The 18,363-nt window shown below is 48.8% G+C and overlaps 6 protein-coding genes across 6 annotated transcripts; 2 read left to right on the top strand and 4 right to left on the bottom strand.

Annotated features, from left to right (window-relative positions):
• Positions 1-358: 358 nt before the first annotated feature.
• On the bottom strand, positions 359-2,211 carry MAA_07507 (Pyoverdine biosynthesis; the record flags this gene model as incomplete). The annotated part of the gene is made up of 3 exons (XM_007825505.1): positions 359-1,638; positions 1,691-1,841; positions 1,906-2,211. 3 exons carry the CDS (start codon positions 2,209-2,211, stop codon positions 359-361), a joined length of 1,737 nt encoding a protein of 578 aa, XP_007823696.1.
• Positions 2,212-3,228: 1,017 nt separating this feature from the next.
• On the bottom strand, positions 3,229-4,713 carry MAA_07506 (aldehyde dehydrogenase; the record flags this gene model as incomplete). Its single annotated transcript, XM_007825504.2, has 1 exon — positions 3,229-4,713. The coding sequence occupies one exon, from the start codon at positions 4,711-4,713 to the stop codon at positions 3,229-3,231; it is 1,485 nt and encodes a 494-aa protein (XP_007823695.2).
• A 1,895-nt stretch (positions 4,714-6,608) lies between these two features.
• MAA_07505 (Tryptophanyl-tRNA synthetase) lies at positions 6,609-7,883 on the top strand (the record flags this gene model as incomplete). Its single annotated transcript, XM_007825503.1, has 2 exons — positions 6,609-6,985; positions 7,052-7,883. 2 exons carry the CDS (start codon positions 6,609-6,611, stop codon positions 7,881-7,883), a joined length of 1,209 nt encoding a protein of 402 aa, XP_007823694.1.
• A 1,198-nt stretch (positions 7,884-9,081) lies between these two features.
• On the top strand, positions 9,082-10,098 carry MAA_07504 (quinoprotein amine dehydrogenase beta chain-like protein; the record flags this gene model as incomplete). The annotated part of the gene is made up of 1 exon (XM_007825502.1): positions 9,082-10,098. One exon carries the CDS (start codon positions 9,082-9,084, stop codon positions 10,096-10,098), a length of 1,017 nt encoding a protein of 338 aa, XP_007823693.1.
• A 1,945-nt stretch (positions 10,099-12,043) lies between these two features.
• On the bottom strand, positions 12,044-15,325 carry MAA_07503 (Ferredoxin reductase-type FAD-binding domain protein; the record flags this gene model as incomplete). The annotated part of the gene is made up of 4 exons (XM_007825501.2): positions 12,044-12,084; positions 12,145-13,032; positions 13,086-15,012; positions 15,065-15,325. The coding sequence occupies 4 exons, from the start codon at positions 15,323-15,325 to the stop codon at positions 12,044-12,046; spliced, it is 3,117 nt and encodes a 1,038-aa protein (XP_007823692.2).
• A 1,816-nt stretch (positions 15,326-17,141) lies between these two features.
• MAA_07502 (uncharacterized protein) lies at positions 17,142-18,244 on the bottom strand (the record flags this gene model as incomplete). Its single annotated transcript, XM_007825500.1, has 4 exons — positions 17,142-17,438; positions 17,506-17,769; positions 17,846-18,109; positions 18,179-18,244. The coding sequence occupies 4 exons, from the start codon at positions 18,242-18,244 to the stop codon at positions 17,142-17,144; spliced, it is 891 nt and encodes a 296-aa protein (XP_007823691.1).
• Between the last annotated feature and the right edge of the window lie 119 nt (positions 18,245-18,363).

Genomic DNA, 18,363 nt, shown 5'->3' with positions numbered 1-18,363 from the left:
GAAGGCCTTGTCAGATTATTCTTACTTATTACGAACCATCTAAAAGCACCTATACAAATCCGTGTGCAATTTCTGTCTAGTTCTTGTGTGATGTCCTGAGACAGCTCAGTAAATGGCGCAACGCAGAGCCCATGCCCGTTTAGTATTTGTAATAAAAAATAAAATAAAATAAAACTCCAATTCATGTACCATATCGTATGATTTCCAAAGTATTGCTAAATATCTCTAGACTACACGTCAGCCCCGCGCCTTTTTCCCTGTTAATATAGTTGGTATACTAGCTACTATGGTGGCGACCAGCAAAATGACGAATAACCTTCTACCTCCTTTCGGATGGTTTTATTTTTCAGTCATGGGACTATGCCAAGACAGCAGCTGACGGAAATGACTCACCATCCAGCGTATCAGATGGAAGTTTAGGGTCAGCTGTCGCAATTTCGGCGTCAGCCTCTACGACATTTTGCTTGCTGTCTGGAGTCGTCGTGGCATTTTGACTGTTGGACGTAGCAGTAGTTTGCTCCTCAACAATCGTGATGATTTCTTGCTTTTCTGTAAATGAAGCAATAGGTTGCTCCTCAATAAACGTCTCAGCTTCCTTCTCTTCGGTATTTGTAGCACTAGGTTGCTCCTGAGCAATTGTCACGACCTCTTTCTTTTCAGCAATTGTAGCAATAGGTTGGCCCTCAATAACTGTCAAATCCTCTTGCTTTTCAGGAATTGTAGCAATAGGCTGCTCCTCGATAAACGTCGCGGTTTCCTGATTTTCGGTAGTTGTAGCAATAACTTGTTCCTTGGTGAACGTCACAGCTTCCTGCTTTTCAATAACAGTGGGAACAGGATTCTCGACGACCGTCGCAATCTCTTGCTTTTCGACAACCGGAACAATTTCTGCCTTTGCAGGAGCCGCAGTAGCCGGAGGAGCCAGGGGAACTTCCGATTTCTCCACAACAGCCTCAGCATTTGCAGCCTCAACAACCGTCACGGTATCTGGCTCGTCGACCTGGACGGCATCCTTGGCAATGAAAAAGTATGGTCGGTTATCCTTGTACATGAGCTCATGCGTCTCCCGGACTTCTTCAGAATGGACACAGTGGTAGCCGCCCTCACTGTCAATAGCAACACAGCTGTGCCAGGGTGATCGTTGGAAAAAGCCCTTTGGTGACGGCACAAGGGCCACTGAAAGCTTGGCCACTCCGGACGAGGGATGCATTGACAGACGAACATCCAAGGGCCGATTAGTACGAATGGCGAGCGTAAATGCCTCGGACCGCTGCATCATCTTCTTGGCCGAGTTCTTTTGTAGTTTTTGGCGTTCACGGTAGCTCTTGCCGGCAAGAGCGCCAAATAACTCTGTTTGCAGAAACTTGACCATGCCACAGTAGGTTGAATTAGTGTCCGAGTCGGACTTGATGAGAGCTTCAATCTGCTTGAGGGTGCTTCCGTGTTGAGCTTCGAGCAAGGCACGGCACTCATCAGCCGTCGAGATGTACTTCTCTCGAGTCATCTCGCCGGCGGGCATCATGCCAATCAAGACCTGAGGATAGAGAAATACTATGTAGTCTAGCTTTTTCTCCCTGGCAATGGCGCGAAGCTCTTCGCTATACTCCCAAGTCTCCTCATCAGTAACACCGATGATGTCTGTGGTGGGTTAATAAGGAAGTTTCTACCGGGGCACCAATGTCGAACTAACCATTAAATAAAATACCGTCAGAAGCGATATTGACCAAGGCACCGGGTTGGTAGACATTCTTAATGGCAACAGCTATGTCGTTCAATCGACTCATACCAAGCTCCTCACCGAGATCGGGCAAGTGACCTAGGACCTTGTTTTCGCGGTTGGCCTAGTGGGATAAAACCGTTAGCAAGAATCAAGATGTTTGATAATGGCAGAGATAAAATACATACACTCTTGCATGGAAATGCCGGCATTGTAAGCTGGATGGGCTCGTTCTTTCTGACCCAGTGATATACATGTCCAAGGAATTTGGGCTTGCCGGCCCATCTGCCCGAGGGGGAAGCCGGGTCTTTGCTAATGTGAGTCCCAAATGACTCGAGCACATCGAGAACAAGGAGACATGTTTCGAAATATTTGAGCTCTTCCGTCAACCATGGAGTGTCGATCGGGCCATGTTGAGGCAGCGTAAATGATTCTGCCACCGGGACATCGTGTGGGAGAGAAGTGGTGATGGTTGCTGCGGGAAGTGGAAACATGTTGAAGTATACAAATGTAGTAAAAACTCTTGTGAATTCAGAGCCGGTTATGTTGGAGTTGACAAAAAAGGTGTACTTGATGGAATTGTATAGTAGCAACACGCTCGAGTTATAGAGTTGAAATGCGGAGCAGATATAACCACGTGAATGTAACTCTGAGGGTGGTAGTGACCTCCAGAATTTTCCATATTTATTAACGCCCACGTTATTCATAACCTCGTGGCATGTGCTTAGGTAGCATCGACTAGGCAGTGAGACGCACCTAGATCACCGTCGACCCCCTTGGCAACGTACAGCTTGCATGTCAACCAAGATCACCACAAAGAGTCAATCATGCCTGCAGGTCAGTCTTACACAAGATCGGAGGAACTTTCAACATCGGTAGAGGACTACTTCGGGTTCCGTCGGAGCGGCAATGAACAAGATTATGGCGCAATGTCCGCTCCCAAAGGGGCCACGACGCGCGTTGTCGTTGGCTAGTTGCGGCAGATTATTTTCGATACATCCAGTTAAGCTTCAGCCGCAAACGATGTGTACGACAGAAGCTTATACGTGTGTCCGGCTGTTCTTACGATTGGTTGAATTTCTCCTTCCAGCAATCAACCAGCGCTGTTGGCAGGCGTACTAAAGCAGGATTATGCCGGGGCATGAACACGACGGATCTCGCATCAGCCTGAGACATAATCGGTTTAGGAAGGAGGTGGGAACACGGACATCAATGGTCGTACTGTAGAAGCTGCGGCCGAAAGTCAGAAGCCAAACATGTCACTGGCATTCGTGAAGCCAGACTATGTGATCCCCCCGTTGTTGGGCGTCTAGTCAGGGCGAGAGCCACAGGTGCATATGCAGTCATACAGAAGGTTATTCTAGGCCTAGTGGAGATTTCGTTTGAAGAGACTATATTGCCACCAGCAGGGAGACCTGCTACACGTTTAGGAATGTAGATGGTCGGGTTGGCCGAAGCAATCTATAAGACGACAACAACTACAACAACAACTAGTCCAGAATAGTGGTAATTCAGTAAGCAAAGTACACGGTCTTAAGCTCCGTCCAATAATCAGTCGCGTACCGACTGAATTCACGTCCCTGTCCGGAGCTCTTCCACCCTCCAAACGGCATGTCCATGGCTAATACCGGCGATGTACAGTTAACGCCTACGCTTCCAGCTTCCAACCTTTTGGCCACGCGGATGGCCCGGCTTACATCATTGGTAAAGACACTAGCCCAGAGGCCGTACTCGGTGTCATTGGCACGTTGTAAGACGTCTTCTTCATCAGTAAAGCGGTTGACAATAAGCACAGGACCGAAAATCTCCTCCTTGACAAGCCTTGAATCCTCAGGCACATCAGTGAGAAGAGTAGCCTCAACAAAGTACCCGGGAGATGATTCACGGTTTCCTCCCAAAGCTATGGAAACACCAGACTGCTTTGCGAGGTCAAGGTAAGACAAGATGCGCTCAAATTGCGCCCTGTCAGCCTGGGGGCCGCGCATGGTCCCTTCGTGCAGGGGATTACCGCTCGCTCCCATGGCAGACATGGCGGCTTTAATGCCGTCAATGAAATCTTGTGCGAGCTTCTCGTGGACATAGATGCGTGTGGTGGCGTTGCATACCTGGCCAGAGTTCATGAGGATCGAGATGGTGGCGGCGCTAACGGCTTTTTCCAGATTGGCATCGTCAAACACGAGGAGCGGACTTTTGCCACCTAGTTCAAGCGAGACACTCTTCAGGTTGGTCTCGGCTGCGGCTCGCTGGATGGCCTTGCCGGTGGCAGTGCTTCCTGTGAAGGAGATTTTGCGAATCTCCATGTGCCGCGCCAGCGCCTCGCCACACGGACGGCCGTAGCCACTGAGGATGTTTAACACACCAGGGGGAAAGCCGGCCTCCAAAGCGCATCTAGCCGCCACGAGGGAGCTGAGCGGGGACTTTTCGCTCGATTTGAGGACAAGGGTGTTGCCCGTGATGAGGGCGGCCGAGACCTTGTATGCCAGCATCATGAGGGGGGCATTCCACGGGGTAATGGCGGCGCAAACGCCATACGGCTGCCTGAGACTAACGTTGAGGAAGCCGGCCGAGTTGAGCGAGCTTTCTCCTGTAATGTCGAGGGCCTTTGAGGCAAAAAAGCGGATTATGATGGGTACCATGGGGGCCAGTCGATCAGGAAACGCTGGCTTGCCCATGGTGATGCTATCAAGATAGGAAATTTCGTCGGCAGCCTTTTCCAAGGCATCGGCCCACTTGTTCAAGAAATGGGCCCTCTCAACAGCGTTTCGTTCTGACCAGGCGGGAAAAGCAGCTTTGGCAGCCTGGACGGCAAGTTCGACATCCTCGACGTCTGCCTCGTAGACTGAAGCACTGACTTTCTCGGTGGAGGGGTCAATGACATCGAAGCGCTTGCCAGAAACAGACTCTACAAATTCATTGTTGATGAAGAGACGGGTTTCAACCGTCTTGGAGGTCTTGGTGTGGTTGGGAATGGCCGGGGATAGCTGTGATGGCGCCATGACTGGATGCTGAAGCGTCTTGTTCTGTTTGCTGTCTGGATCTAAGTCGTGTGAATTTGATGCTCTCATAGGGCACGCTTATATACCCCTTACCGTAAGTAGATTATAATCACTAAACCTAATTTTACAAGAACACGCCCACTCCGTTCCGGGCCTGAGGCTGGATGGGCAGTAATCCCCTTTATCGTTAATTCCACTCTTAAGTCCGTCTCCAGAGCATTGTACATATGCAGTTCTCATGCTAAGCAATGCATTATTAAGCTTAAGTCCATCCAACCAGCCTCGGCCCCGCGCCTTTTCCGTGTCTCATCAAGGGACCTCTCCGGCTCTGACAGGCGTAATCAGCGCCACCAGCCAAAGCAGCGTCAGATCCATTGGCAATCGGGATTACTCTGTAATTCCCAGCCCCCCCTGGATTGCATGTTTGTACGGGATACGGAGTACATGAACCCCGGCTCAGTGTGGCTTGGCTCGGCTCATGGTCCGGCCGAGGGCTGTTGGAGTCGACAGTGCCTGGCATCACCTGCCGAAGAGTTTGCACGGCAGTGGCTCATGGGGCTTCGGATTTGTCAACGGCGAGTTTCCGCCCTTGCTGACCACGATTGCCACCAAGGCACGAGTCTCATGTCAGAGTCGCGGGCGCGGCCGGGCGCATGCATTGATAGGTGCCACAAACCAGGCCCTATTCCTTTGCCGCAAAAAGCGGGTTGCGGCAAACCATCAATTGATCGACTAGCAAAAGCTTAATCCTTCCTATGGTTGGGGGAACAGGAGGCATTGATGTCTACTGGTGCTTCGAATCAGTATTACTCCTCCTGTAAGCGAGACATGGAGCGTACGTATTGCTCTCAAGCTAGTTGTTTATGTAATATTTTAGCATGAATGCAATATGGACTCTGGTATACAACAAGACTCCTCGCTGTTGATCTGCCCATCAGATAGGCAATATCCGAATAGACTTTTAGGTACCCTGGACCCTGTCGTCGGCCTCTTGATGCAGCGCTTACCCGACGACTCCGAAGTCTCGACAAAGCTTTCAGCTATGTGGCGCCCCGGGCGAATGGCGTTGTGCCGTGCCGGCGGGTTTAAACAGGTCAAGTAAACTTGACTCACATGTGCCCAAGTGGCGCTTACGGCCCGTCCCTTATACAGCTCCCCAATGGCATTGATACTGTCTGGTTCATCGTCAGTGCTAGTTACTACGGGGCAGAATGGCCCTCTTGGCGCTCCTAGGTGCTCTAGGCTGTCAGCCGTAAGCTCGCTGTGACCATTCCGCGCCCTACGCGTACGTTAGTTGTGGCGCTTTTAGTCTCGGATTCAATCACCACTATACTTGATTTGGGGACTCTTTCGTCCTTCTGCTTATGTAGGCATTCAAGGAGCATGCGCTAATTACGCTTGGCACGCAAGTGTTTTATTTCGTCATTTCAGGCATGAGTTTCCTCACAGCTTGCAAACCCAAGCCAGTCCAAGGTCACATACCTACCCAGGTACTCCGTAGGTCATCTGGTTTGATAAACACACACCCGTTACGGTCCACAACAACTTCTTTCGTATCCTTGAAGAATGGTACTTTGGCATACCTATTCGCATCGTCTTACCTCGTAAGCGCCAACAAGGGGACGATGTCACGCAACTGGACCCATAGCCGGGTGCAAGGGATTTTTGGCTTCACAACTCGCCTGTCATCAAGCGAACAAGAACCCGTCACACGGACACCTCTTGAAGAGATTGATATAATATGTTGGATTATTCAGCAAGCCGGCGAGGCCTGGAGCTGTGTGCAGTCTTGGACCTTGAAGCAAACCTTTCCTAGCTTCAGGACCGCGTTAAAACCACCATTACTGACAACCAACCGATTTTCCACTGTCTGCACGCTCCCCAAGTTTTCAGATATGGCGGCATCTCGTGGAACCCCCAACGGCGCATATGTGAGGCTGGTGGATGTCTTGTCCACCACCAAGCTCAACGGCGCACCCCTCGCAAAAGCAGATCGGGCCATCCTCAATGCTCCAACTAATGCAAAACATGACGACTTCATCGAAACTAGCCATGCCCAGAGGGTTGACCAGCAGTTGCTAGATCGATTTACGCAATTGACTGGTCGCAAACCTCATCGTTACCTCAGACGGGGCATTGTCTTTGCGCACCGAGATCTCCATCTCATCCTTGATCGGTATGAGAGCGGCCTGCCAATATATCTGTTCACGGGCCGAGGTCCCAGCAGCGACAGCCTGCATCTTGGACACTCCATTCCATTCGAATTTACCCAGTACGTACCCCAAACATGGGATATCAGCTGCATCTACCTTGTGACCGCACTTACACGATAACGCAGATGGCTTCAAGAGACCCTTGGCGCAAAACTCATTCTCATGCTCACTGATGACATGAAAATTCTCCATGACAAGGACCTTCCCATCCAAGATGTGCGCAAGTATGACATTGCCAATGCCACGGATATTTTAGCTTTTGGCTTTGACCTCTCCAAGACGTTCATGTTTTCCAACATGGATTATATCGGCGGAGCTTTTTATCAAAACATCATTTCCATTGCGCGCCACATCACCGTCAGGAGCATTAAGGAAGCGCTGGGGTTCACCGACGACCACAATGTTGGCATGTTCTATTGCTGCTCTACACAGTCGGCCGGGTGCTTTGCATCCTCGTTCCCTGGTATTCTGGTTGCCGACAAGGCAAGCCTGAGAAGTATCCCGTGCCTAATCCCGTGCTCGTACGACATTGACGGGTATTTCGCCGAGGTACGCAAGCACGCGGGCAAGATTGGGGAGCTTGCGCCTTCATTCCTGTATTCGAGCTTGTTGCCTTCTCTGCAAGGCGCCGACCAGAAAATGTCGGCCTCGGTGAAAACATCTGCCATTTACCTGACGGATGATGATGACGTTGTGCGGGAGAAGATTATTGCGGCTTTCCCAATAGGACAGAAGAGCATGGACGTGGCGCTCGAATGGCTCCGTTTCTTCCTAGAGGATGATGAAGAGCTGGCCACGATTCAAACCAAGCACCGGGCCCATCAATTGCTTAGCATTGAACTGCGTGAGATTCTCACCGACGTCATTATCAAGACTGTCAGGAAGTTCAAGACGAACCGCCAAGGAATTTCAAACGATGTGCTAAGAGCATTCATGACGCCACGTCTGCTTGAATAAGATGGCAGGTGTTGATCTTTTGAAGACAGTCATGTGAAGCTTGCATCTGGCACAGCACAGGTCGAAAGTTGTGGGAGAGCCGTGGGGACCGAGCGGGTAGATAAGCAAAGTCGCAGTGGTGGGAGTGGTAGTTGTAGTATTTTAGAAAATGTAACGGTCATAAAATAAAGTTGTAATTGACTAGTATCGTCACACAGGTGACAAGGCAGAATGACGTAGCCCATTGGCATGCTGTAAAAGCAATCGTTCCCCAACTAACCCTCTGCGCGTCTGAAATCCTCTACGGAAACCCCTCACCTCGAGACTTGACATGAAAATGATTTGCCAAAGAGTATAATTCAGTACGGCGGTTGTAACCTTTATTCCATGGTGGGATAGTGATAGGTTGCTGTGTTGTCAATAATAACCCTAACCCGCACTGGCAGATAATGGGGTTCCATGCACATAGATTGTGCGGCATGTAACTACATGTCCGGTACGATTTTACATCATGTGACTACGCCTGACGCGGTATATCGGAATGGCATTTGCACGCATACAGCGGTGAGACGCCCTACGAAAATGACCAAGATTGTCCCATCACTTGCTTGTCCATAAGCAACTGCCACGTCTTTTACTTTACTCGGCTAGCATGGGCCAATCGGAGAATCGGAGAATCGGCACTAGGTCTGACAAGGCGGCCGGCAAAACGCGGAACAGCGAGGCAAGAGTTCCTCAGGGTACCATCTGATATGACCACGCCATCTGTACAATGTCAAGGGCGAACCGACGTCTGTGGGGAATATCCATCCAGACATCTTGATCCTAAAGGGGACTCTTAGTAAGCCCCGGCTGCGCATTGCCTTGTCAGCACTACTCGTAGACGTTGGTATGCGGCTGCATTCTCTCTCACCTGGTCAATCGTGCTGTCACTGCCAAGAGCCCAGACTGTTCTCTCGCATTGTATTAGAATTTTTCTTTTTCAGCTTCTTGGCACGAGAGTTTATTCAATGCTTGGCAATCAATGCGTGCTTTTTGCACTTTGTGTAACCCGACATCATGCGAGACGTATCTCCAGACTCGGCGACAAGGTCGACAGCAAGCCCCCCCTCTTTCAAGCCTTTAAGAATGAATACATTTTTCTCTCGTCAGCACTGTGTCTCATCTGCCACTTCATCGAGTCTATAGCACTACATACGTGGAAAGGATACACGCAAAAATGCACTTCTCTACAGTTTTATCGACATATTTTGCAGCGGGTGTGTTGGCCACGTCCCCTCAAATTCGTACCCTGGGGCAACTTGCCAACGGCACATGGCTGGAAAATATTCTTGTGCGCCCAAACGGAGCAATTCTAGCCACACAGCTTCTTTCCCAGTCCAACATTTGGACTGTAAAGAGACCAGAGTCGCGTCATACGTGTCTTAAACTCGTCACTTCTTTGCCTGACAGCAACGCCGCGGTGGGCATTACACAAGTCAACGATATCGGTGGCCTTGAGACCTACGTGGTTTTTGGCGGTAATTTCACCGACGGCGAAAGCCCACACGCTGGAGAGTATCAGGCATTCACTCTGCAGTTCTTGGATAAGCATTCCGACAAGTTCAAACTCAAAAAGATTGCTGCCCTAGGGCCCTCCAGCGTCTCGGCAAATGGCATCATAAGCTCCCAAGAATATCCCGGCGTGGTTTTCGTTGCCGACAGTTTTACCGGCCTCATCGGTAGACTCGACGTCTCCACTGGCCATTTCCAACAAGGCGTATGGGCACATGAGGAATTGAAAGCACCGCCAGGATTCAGGACTGGTGTCAATGGCGTCAAAATTTTCGAGTCACATCTCTATTGGACAAACAGCGACTTGATTGCCGTCTACAAGGTCCCCCTCACGAAATCAGGATGGGCTGTCCCCAATGCAGTTCCTCAACTAGTTGCCAATCTGTCGAGTGTTGCTACTATCGTGGATGACTTTGTCATTGATCGTCAAGGAAATATCTATTCTGCCACCAATTTGGACAACACCGTCATTTTCTCCGACGTAAAGACTGGGGAGAGCAAAATTGTGGCAGGGGGTTTGAAGGACTTTATACTGCAAGGTGTAGGTGCTCTGGCTATCGGAAGAGAGAGTCGAGGAGAAATCGTCCTGTACGGTGCAACATCAGGGGGACTGGAGCGCCCGATAGATGGTAAAACCGAGGGAGCAAAGGTTTCGTCAATTATTCTCAAGACAAGGAAATAGTTTCTCGGAGTGGAATATTAAAGAAATCAGGTACAGGAAATCGGGGTTTTTTTTAGATTTAATAATATAATATTTTATCTAGGAAAATGTACTTTGATTTACTATTTTCCCTTGATATAATATAGGTTTACAAGACTCTTAGAGGACTAGCCTTAGCTTTCTGGAAATATAAAAGTTATTAAAGATAATTGTAGAGTTTAAGGGAAAGGAAAAAAGGGAAGTCCCTTGCTTTATTCTTTGTCCAAGTCTTTTATTTGCAATAAATACTAACGTTATATATATAGTTTATAGAAACCTACCCTATATTAGACTCAGATAAAACTAGTAAAAAACAATGTATTTTATATTAATAACTTGAATTAACACTACTTCTACACAGCCTAACAAAATTATATCTAAAAGGCGTAGCTCTCGAATTAAGCATAGCCCTCAGATGCTAAGAGTTGTAGAGAGAATTTGCAGCGAAGGGTGCCACGCAACAGGCCGTGTAGCTCAATGGCAGAGCGTCTGACTACGAATAGTATCTACTTAGCGCTGATACTTGTTATGTGATCAGAAGGTCGCAGGTTCGACCCCTGTCTCGGTCAATCTTGTTATTATTTCCCAGGGAGAAATTTTTGCACAGGTGCATGTGGCAGGTACCTTGGCTGTTATTTTTTCTTCTTCGCTCATTCAGCGTCGCTAAAGTATAAAGACGCAGAGCCTTAAAATTTAGATACTATGAAATTAAACTTTAAATTTTTGTTGCGCAAAACAAACATAAATTCTGCACCCAGGCTATCATATATCCGGGCATGAATCCAGGGTTGCGTTTACACCTAAATTGCATGTTCGCTATCTGACAGAATGCGATTCCTTGGTTGGATCCAGCAATCTACTGAATTAAAGACCACCGGCGACAAGTTCTCGAATTTCGTAAGCAAAGTCCAGAAAGTAAAGTGGATGCCCACAAACTTACAGTCTTCCAGTTTTCATCCGCCTGTTCATCAATATGAGATGAGAGCAATAGACCCGCAAGATATCTCTTGGATTCTTGCACCTCCCTGACTTGCTATGGTGTGTGTATTATCTTCTTTTCGCACGTCAGGCTTGATGTGGGCCAGCTAGCAGCCAATTTGAAGCTCACAAGCTAGTTTAAAACTTAAGGATGCATGTCTACAAAGAGTCGACCAGGTGATGCTGTCGTTGACGCCTAGAACAGATAAAACTACATCCAAGTCTAAATTGAAGTATTCAGTTCATATGCAAGGACCAGATAACATGTCAAAATCATGTACATGCTTCATGGGTCTGTGAGGCTGTTCAAGCAAGTCTCGATCTCGAATTCATCCCTTAATTCGTGATATGAGATAATATATGAGTGCACAGCCTGCCGCTACATTCGGCCCTGCCGTATGCGCGGCCCTCAAAATCGTCAGCTTCTGATGGTGCATCGCTTGAAATGAATTGGACCCTATAAGATCCAGCCTAGCCGACCTGACGATCAGTTTATCATGCATCGAAGCTCGCACATGTAGCAGGCTGAGCCTGGTGTGTTTCGGTTTACACTCAACTCGCTCCTCTGGCACGCACTTCCCGTCAAAATTTCCGCCCATATTGACAGACTTATTACCTTTTATGCCTAGGGTGCCGCCAAGTCTAATCAGAAGACAACAGGCATAGTGTGTCAACTCCAATACTAACATTGAAAGTTTATAATCTGCATAGTAAGGTGAGTCACTGTCTCTTACTGCAAGGAGGTGTAAAGAGTTTACCCGGACCAAGAGATTTATGTAGCTAACATTATTTCGTCTGCGCCTTCTGACAAGAGATTGACAGTGTCATGTGGCGACTGTTTCGCTGCTTTTTGAAAGACCAACGCCCAACTGCTACGAATAGATATTTGACTAGCCGTGTTGCAATTAAATAAACAGTCGTGCTGTACGTTTTGTGTGATATAAAAGGACTAGAATCCGAATACATTCTCATCCTCAATATAGCCCCATTCTAGAGCGATGCAAATCAGTGACGTTGATTGTGGAACTAGGCCTTGAGTTTTGAACTCACCCTTCAACACCGGCAAAACTGTCTTTTGAATCATTGTTGGCGGGCCGCACAAGAGGGCTACCGAGTCGTCGCTCGGTGGAAATAGATTGTCCTTAATTTTGACCTCATCTACATGACCCCTGAGCCCATTCCAACTATCACTAGGATGGCTCAAAATGTGCGTCACTCGCAGCTTGTCCCTGAACTCTTGCTGGAACTGGTCTAGTTCATCGTGCATAAGGATGTCGTCTTCTGTCTTGTTAGCGTCAATGAGACTTATCGTAGTCCTGTCTTGGGGAGTCATTATAACGCGGGCGACAAGAGCGTAGCCAGGGGTGACGCCGGAACCACCTAGGACCAACGAAACACGGCTAAAGTGGCATTCCTTGAGGTCAATAATGAAGTTGCCGTCACCATTATATACAATCTCGCCTGTCGGACCACGGATCTCCACTTCTTCTCCAAGCGGAATGCAATCAAGGATGGAAGACATTGCACCTCCAGGCTGATTTTCATCGGGGAAATAGGTCTTGACAGTCAGATCGAAGGTTCCATTACCGTCCCTGTATGCGTCGCTGGGAGGATTGGTGTCGTTTAGAGCAGGCAAGAGAGGCCTTGTAGGAGTGTAGCTGCGAATCAGCATTCGGTCCCTCAGATGAAAACCGAGAAAGACGTGTTGGCAAGTGCCAATGCCAAGTACGCTCTTGTTTCCAGGAAGCTCAAAAGTATATATTCTCGAATCTGCAGATATTTCTTTGCGGTTAATAAGCTTAACAGGCACCCATCTGTGTTTTTGAAGGATGACTTGATCGTCATTTGCAGATGATAATGCTCTCTCTTTGGCAGCAGCTTCCGCGTTCTTCTTGATAAAGTTTGCGGCCTTCTCCGTAACCACTCCGAGGACACATTCTCGAAAAGCTTGTCAGCATTACACACTAATTAATATCGGATATAAATCTTACCTTGTAGCTTCTGGTTTGCAAAGTCATCATGTATAGAAGAGAACTCATCCGTAGTATCTTGGTGAACCTTCCCTGCGTGTTCGAGAATAGCTGCAGGGCCTCCGGGGTGCCACCCCAAAACGCTCGTTGCGTCGTAAACTTTTCCATCTACCACGATCCAACAGTCATGCTGTTTATCATGTTTTTCGATTTCCTCACGCGTGAACTGCTTCTGTGGAGCTTTAGCCTCCTGTCGAGTATCAGAAATCCGATTTTCAATGCTTGGTTTCATCCAGCCACCTTCTCCCTTGCCAGGCTCCGTCGGATGGCGGAATAGCATGTAGGGCACAGCCGACTGCTCCCGATTCACTATCTCCAGTTTGACAGTGTACCAACAGTTGTTCATCATGCCCATGATGTTCCAGTTCGGGTCCCTAGGTTGCGTGTTTTTAAAGACATTGAAACACCGCGCAGTTATACTACTCGCTCGGAGAAGCTGAACAACGTCAACGTCAACATGCCAGTGAACCCATGTCCAGTACTTATTACCATGTCGAATAGGAGTTTCGGGAAATCTGCGAATACAGTATAGCCATGTCTTGCCATTATCAAGAGAAACTTCGACTCGCTGCACCTCATGGCCACCACCATCATATGCGATACCTGCTATCCGATAGCTGCTGCCTTTTCGGGCCTGGGATAGTGATATTGTTTCGCCATGGGCAGGCTTTGCAATAATAGAATTGAGGTTCTGTTCATTGCAGGCCGTATCCGGATGGCGAAATAGCGCTTCTGCAAAAGGACCGTCCATCTCAGAGATAAAGGCGGGGAGGACACGATTGTCCCAAATATGATAGTGAGACTTATTCTCCTCCTCGCTAATCCATATCTTCCGCAGCCATTTGACACATCTGCCTCCCACGTAGCCTGGAATTATCACCCTAATGGGATACCCGTGATCCGGCGGCAACGGAACGTCATTCATCTCGTAGGCCAGGAGAATATCGTTTTGCGCACACATGGCATATTCAAACGGGATTGATGTCGCATAATTCCCCTCGCTGAGCTCATCCGCACCCTCGAAATTGACCCAATATCGCTTGCCACCCAGATCAGGCGGCACTTCGGGAACTCCCGCATCGACTAGAACATCTCTGAGTAGAGGGCCTTTCCAGTATGAGCAACTAACACCTCCAGGTCCCCAATCGAACCCCTTGCTTCTCTTCATCATATTGAGCTCTTTCCGCCTGTTGCCATCGCACGCTAGCGCGATAGGTATGTTGATGACATCGAAGCCCTTAATATCATTCATGGAGTATATCTTTGTTGTGTTGTTATACTCGACCTTGACGTGGTGGAACTCCCACAATAGTCTTGGGACAGCCCCGTGGTTTCTAACGTAGTGTAGTTCATTAGGTGTAATTAAGCCAGAGGAAAAGAGCTGGCTTAGGTCGGGCTCGGCATTCAATGGGTGCTTGCCCGTGTTACGGATCAGGTGCGAGGAGCGAGGAAGCCAATTATCAGGGCTGAATTGGTCCTGCTCATCGATGGAGATCTGCGTCTGATTTCGCACCTTGGGCGCGTTTCCTTTGCCATCGTTTTCTTTGAGATGCGACACGTAGTCATTCTCATGCTCTAGACCCCGAAGCAGAGCAATTTCCTGCGTTGAATACATGTCCTCGAGAGGTTTTTCTTTATCGCTTGTCGCGTTTTTGACGGCATAAGCGTCGTTGTGTTTTTCCACGTCAGAATCTCGCCGCCACTCATGCTCCTGTTGAGCCCTCCTCTCCTTCTCTTCTTTGTCATTTTTTGCCACACTTTTTTGTTCCTCTTGCTTTCTACGAATGTTAATAGGCCAGTCTTGCTTCTGCTTCACCCAGTCCTCTGTGGTATCAAGCACATATCTCCAGCCCTGAGACTTATTCTCGGGGTGTCTGAGGTGGAAGTCCTACTAACTGTATTAGCTCTGGAATAGTATGAAGACGCAGAAATGGGCTAACGGGCTGGTGTTCAATCAGCTGGCGGAAATTGATCAGTATCCCATGGGTTATCTCCTCCTCCAGTTCTTTCCGTGCCAGCTGCGCCTGCTCGATCTCTGCGTGGTAATACCCATCCTCGGTCAACCCTGGTAAGCGATTGCTGCTATTCCTATACCCTACACGATGCTCGTGGCCAACACCCCAGTTCGGCTCGGTGGCAATATCATGCTCCGATGAGCCGGGATGAGGTTGGACTTTGACCTTCCAGCACGAAGTATCCATTGCAGCAGTATGGCACTTTTTGAGGGGTTAAAAGAAGACTTCCAAATGAGGATTGGAAAGTAGATGTTATCGAGAACCAGTGTATTGGGACTAAGCATATGTTTACAAGTCTTTTTAGGTCAGCTATGAATGACCGAGCGGTGCCGTAATTGAAGGCTGAGTGGCTTGAAAGGCGGCTTCAACTAAGTTCCAGCGATTACATATGTTGATGTGGATTGCGAGTGGTATATTTGACGACCAACACATCGTTGGCAATGGCTTCAGTTTGCATACGGCCAATTATAGCTGTCGGACCAATGTATACATCGTTATTAAGAACACACTAAAGTATGCCTCATCGTCATGAAGACGCAATCTTGTAGCAGGTAGTGCCGACTTATCCGTTGTGGGGATGCCATGATTGCTTCTCAAATGGCGTCCAAGGCGCTCTGCCATAGGTCGAAAGAGTTACGAAAATGTCAAGACAGGTCAAGTGGCGACAAATCAGATCTAGCAGTAACACAAGGACCGAGAAGTGGAAAGTGTCGGGCAGAATAATGCCAGGCAATCATGGATAATATTTTGGGGAACGAGATCAAATGCAGTCACTTCGGTTAACTCGGTTATATAGATCTTCATCTCGGCAATCTTGTCCCGCAGGTATCCTCTTGGCTCAATGATCAATCCATACCGGAACTACACGTTTAGTACAGGAAGCCAGAGAAGGAGTCCGTAGTTTCTCGACACCCAAGCGGCATTTACCGACATGCCCTGGGTCCCTTCGTACGTCGTACCTCTGGCATGCCTGGGCGCGTCAACATGAGCCAGAAATTGGCACTAGGGAAGTCGAAATTAGTACTAAGGGACTCTGTTGTCGCTTTCCACCCAGACAACAAGTTCTACATTTAAGTCCTGCATGCCCCTTATAATCCGCCCACTTGAAGCATTCTTTTAGCCAGTAACGCCTCTCCCATGTGCCTGTAACTTATAATATATGAAGCCAAGACTGTAATATTTGATGTTTTTGCCCATAGGTCGTCGAGTGACGGGTTCCTCGCAAAACTGGGAAACATCACCGCGAATTAGGTAGAACCACAGAGCCTCACAACGGGAAGCGGAAGAAGCGACCGAAGCTTTACGGCGAGGTGGGCAAGCCGACGAGTAGCGCGTCGGGTGTCTTGTCATGGGAACGACGGTTTAAACAGTCGGCGGGAAAACAGCGATAGTCTAGGGATATAGAAATACTTAGGAGAAAGAGCGGCATGCGCTGTTTAAGCTGCTGCGTCAGGCGCCTGCGTGGAGGCCCTGCAAGCGACCAGATGTCAGGAAGGTCAACTGGTGCCAAAAATAGATCAGACAGTGAGATGGGCTTTTCCTACGTGAGCAAGGTCGATGGCGAAATCACTCTTTGGATCGGCCCCTCTTGCCCAGGTCCCTATTTCCCAATAGTTTGTCGCAGTGTGATGATAAGAGGCTTATGCGACCACGCAATATCAGTGCCTCTTTGTCTTCTTTTAATAGCCACGCCAAGTACCCGAGGCCAGTGACCGTTTGTGTCACTTTGGCATAGCCGTTCAAGGAAGGAGAAAAGCAGGACTCGAGACACACGCGAGGGACATTGTGATTCGTCAAATACACCTGCTAATAAACGCGATTATAAAGGCAAAACTTGGTAAATTTAAAAGGTGAGCATAAGGCCCTTCCTATAGTAGCTAACGACGGACCCTGCGACTTCCCCCGAATTTCCGTGTAGATAAAAGTCGCCACACCAGACAATACCAGTATTAATTTGCGGATGCCCACTAACATGGACATGGTTCCAGTCAATTTTCTACGACTAGAACTTGTTGGCAGCACCGGAATTGCCTCCGGAATTGTCTCCAGAATTGTCTCCAGAGTTGCCTCCAGCGTTGCCTCCAGCGTTGCCTCCGGAATTGCCTCCGGAATTGCCTCCGGTTGCCCCATTTCCAGCCGAAGCGTCTCCGGTTGAATTGCCGCCGACCATCTGGACAGGCATGACACCACCAAAGGGACCAGCCCCGTTATTATTGGCAATCTTGCATAGACACATATTAGTATTGCCGCCAATCTGTCCAGTACAAGTCATGTCGTTGGGAGCCGTGGCCACGACGTTCTGTTGTAGGGGGACGTGACACAATTAGTTTCGTTCTTAGTCTCACAAAAGCGATGTTGCCACTCACCGTTTTCTCATTGACGTTGACGGCTCGCTTCCCGATGAAGCGACCAAACAAATCATTAATCTCGTCTCTCGCGTTATTCTTGCCACCTTTGCCTTGTCCTTTCGCTGAAAAGCCAGGTGGTAGCTTCCTGCTGGCGTTTGGCCCTGGCTTAATGTTTCCGCCCTTGCCTGGGACATTGTCTTGAATTTTAAGCTCGACCGAGTTCTGGGTGAAATCGTCTTTTGCTTCCGTGTTACACAGAGCTCGGATTGGGCCACCGCCGTCCTGTCATCAGGGTAAGCAAGGGCAACATGTCCCGTTGTTTGGGGATAGTAAATCACTATCTGGAAACCGCACGTACAGAAGTCACAGTTTGCCAAGTGAAGCTGAGCTGTCCGCCTGGGGTGATCTTGGCAGGATCACCGCCAGCGTCCTGGATACTCTTGGCCGCGTCGGCGAGCCTGATCTTACCGCCGCCAGCTGTCCTGCCCAGGCCCTTGGAAGCTATCTTTCTGCTACCAAAAACGGGCGTGTCGACCTCGGTCAATTTGTTGGGACCCGTGTCCGGCACCGAGCCTTCGGGCAGAAGGCCCAGCGCTCGGGAGACGCCACCGGCGTTTCCAGTCTAAAGAGTCTTTGTTAGGAATAACATGATTCTTGCAAGGCATGGCTTTTGTTTTTTTCAGTGACGTACAGCAGTCGTGGGCTTGCCGTGGGCATTGACAAGACTGGAAGAAAAGGCCACCAGGGCCATGTACATAGTTGCGGAACGCATCCTGATGCTGTTCTTTTGAAAAATAATAAGGGGAAAAGATAAGACAAAGGTCAAGAATTAGAGCTGGCAGGGCAATAAGAATAAGAAACGATGTTATTATGATG

Source organism: Metarhizium robertsii (genome assembly GCF_000187425.2).
Source record: "Metarhizium robertsii ARSEF 23 chromosome Unknown MAA_Scf_14, whole genome shotgun sequence".
Lineage (NCBI taxonomy): Eukaryota > Fungi > Ascomycota > Sordariomycetes > Hypocreales > Clavicipitaceae > Metarhizium > Metarhizium robertsii.
Note: the sequence above shows the minus strand (reverse complement) of the source record. Positions and strands in the feature narration are given on the sequence as shown.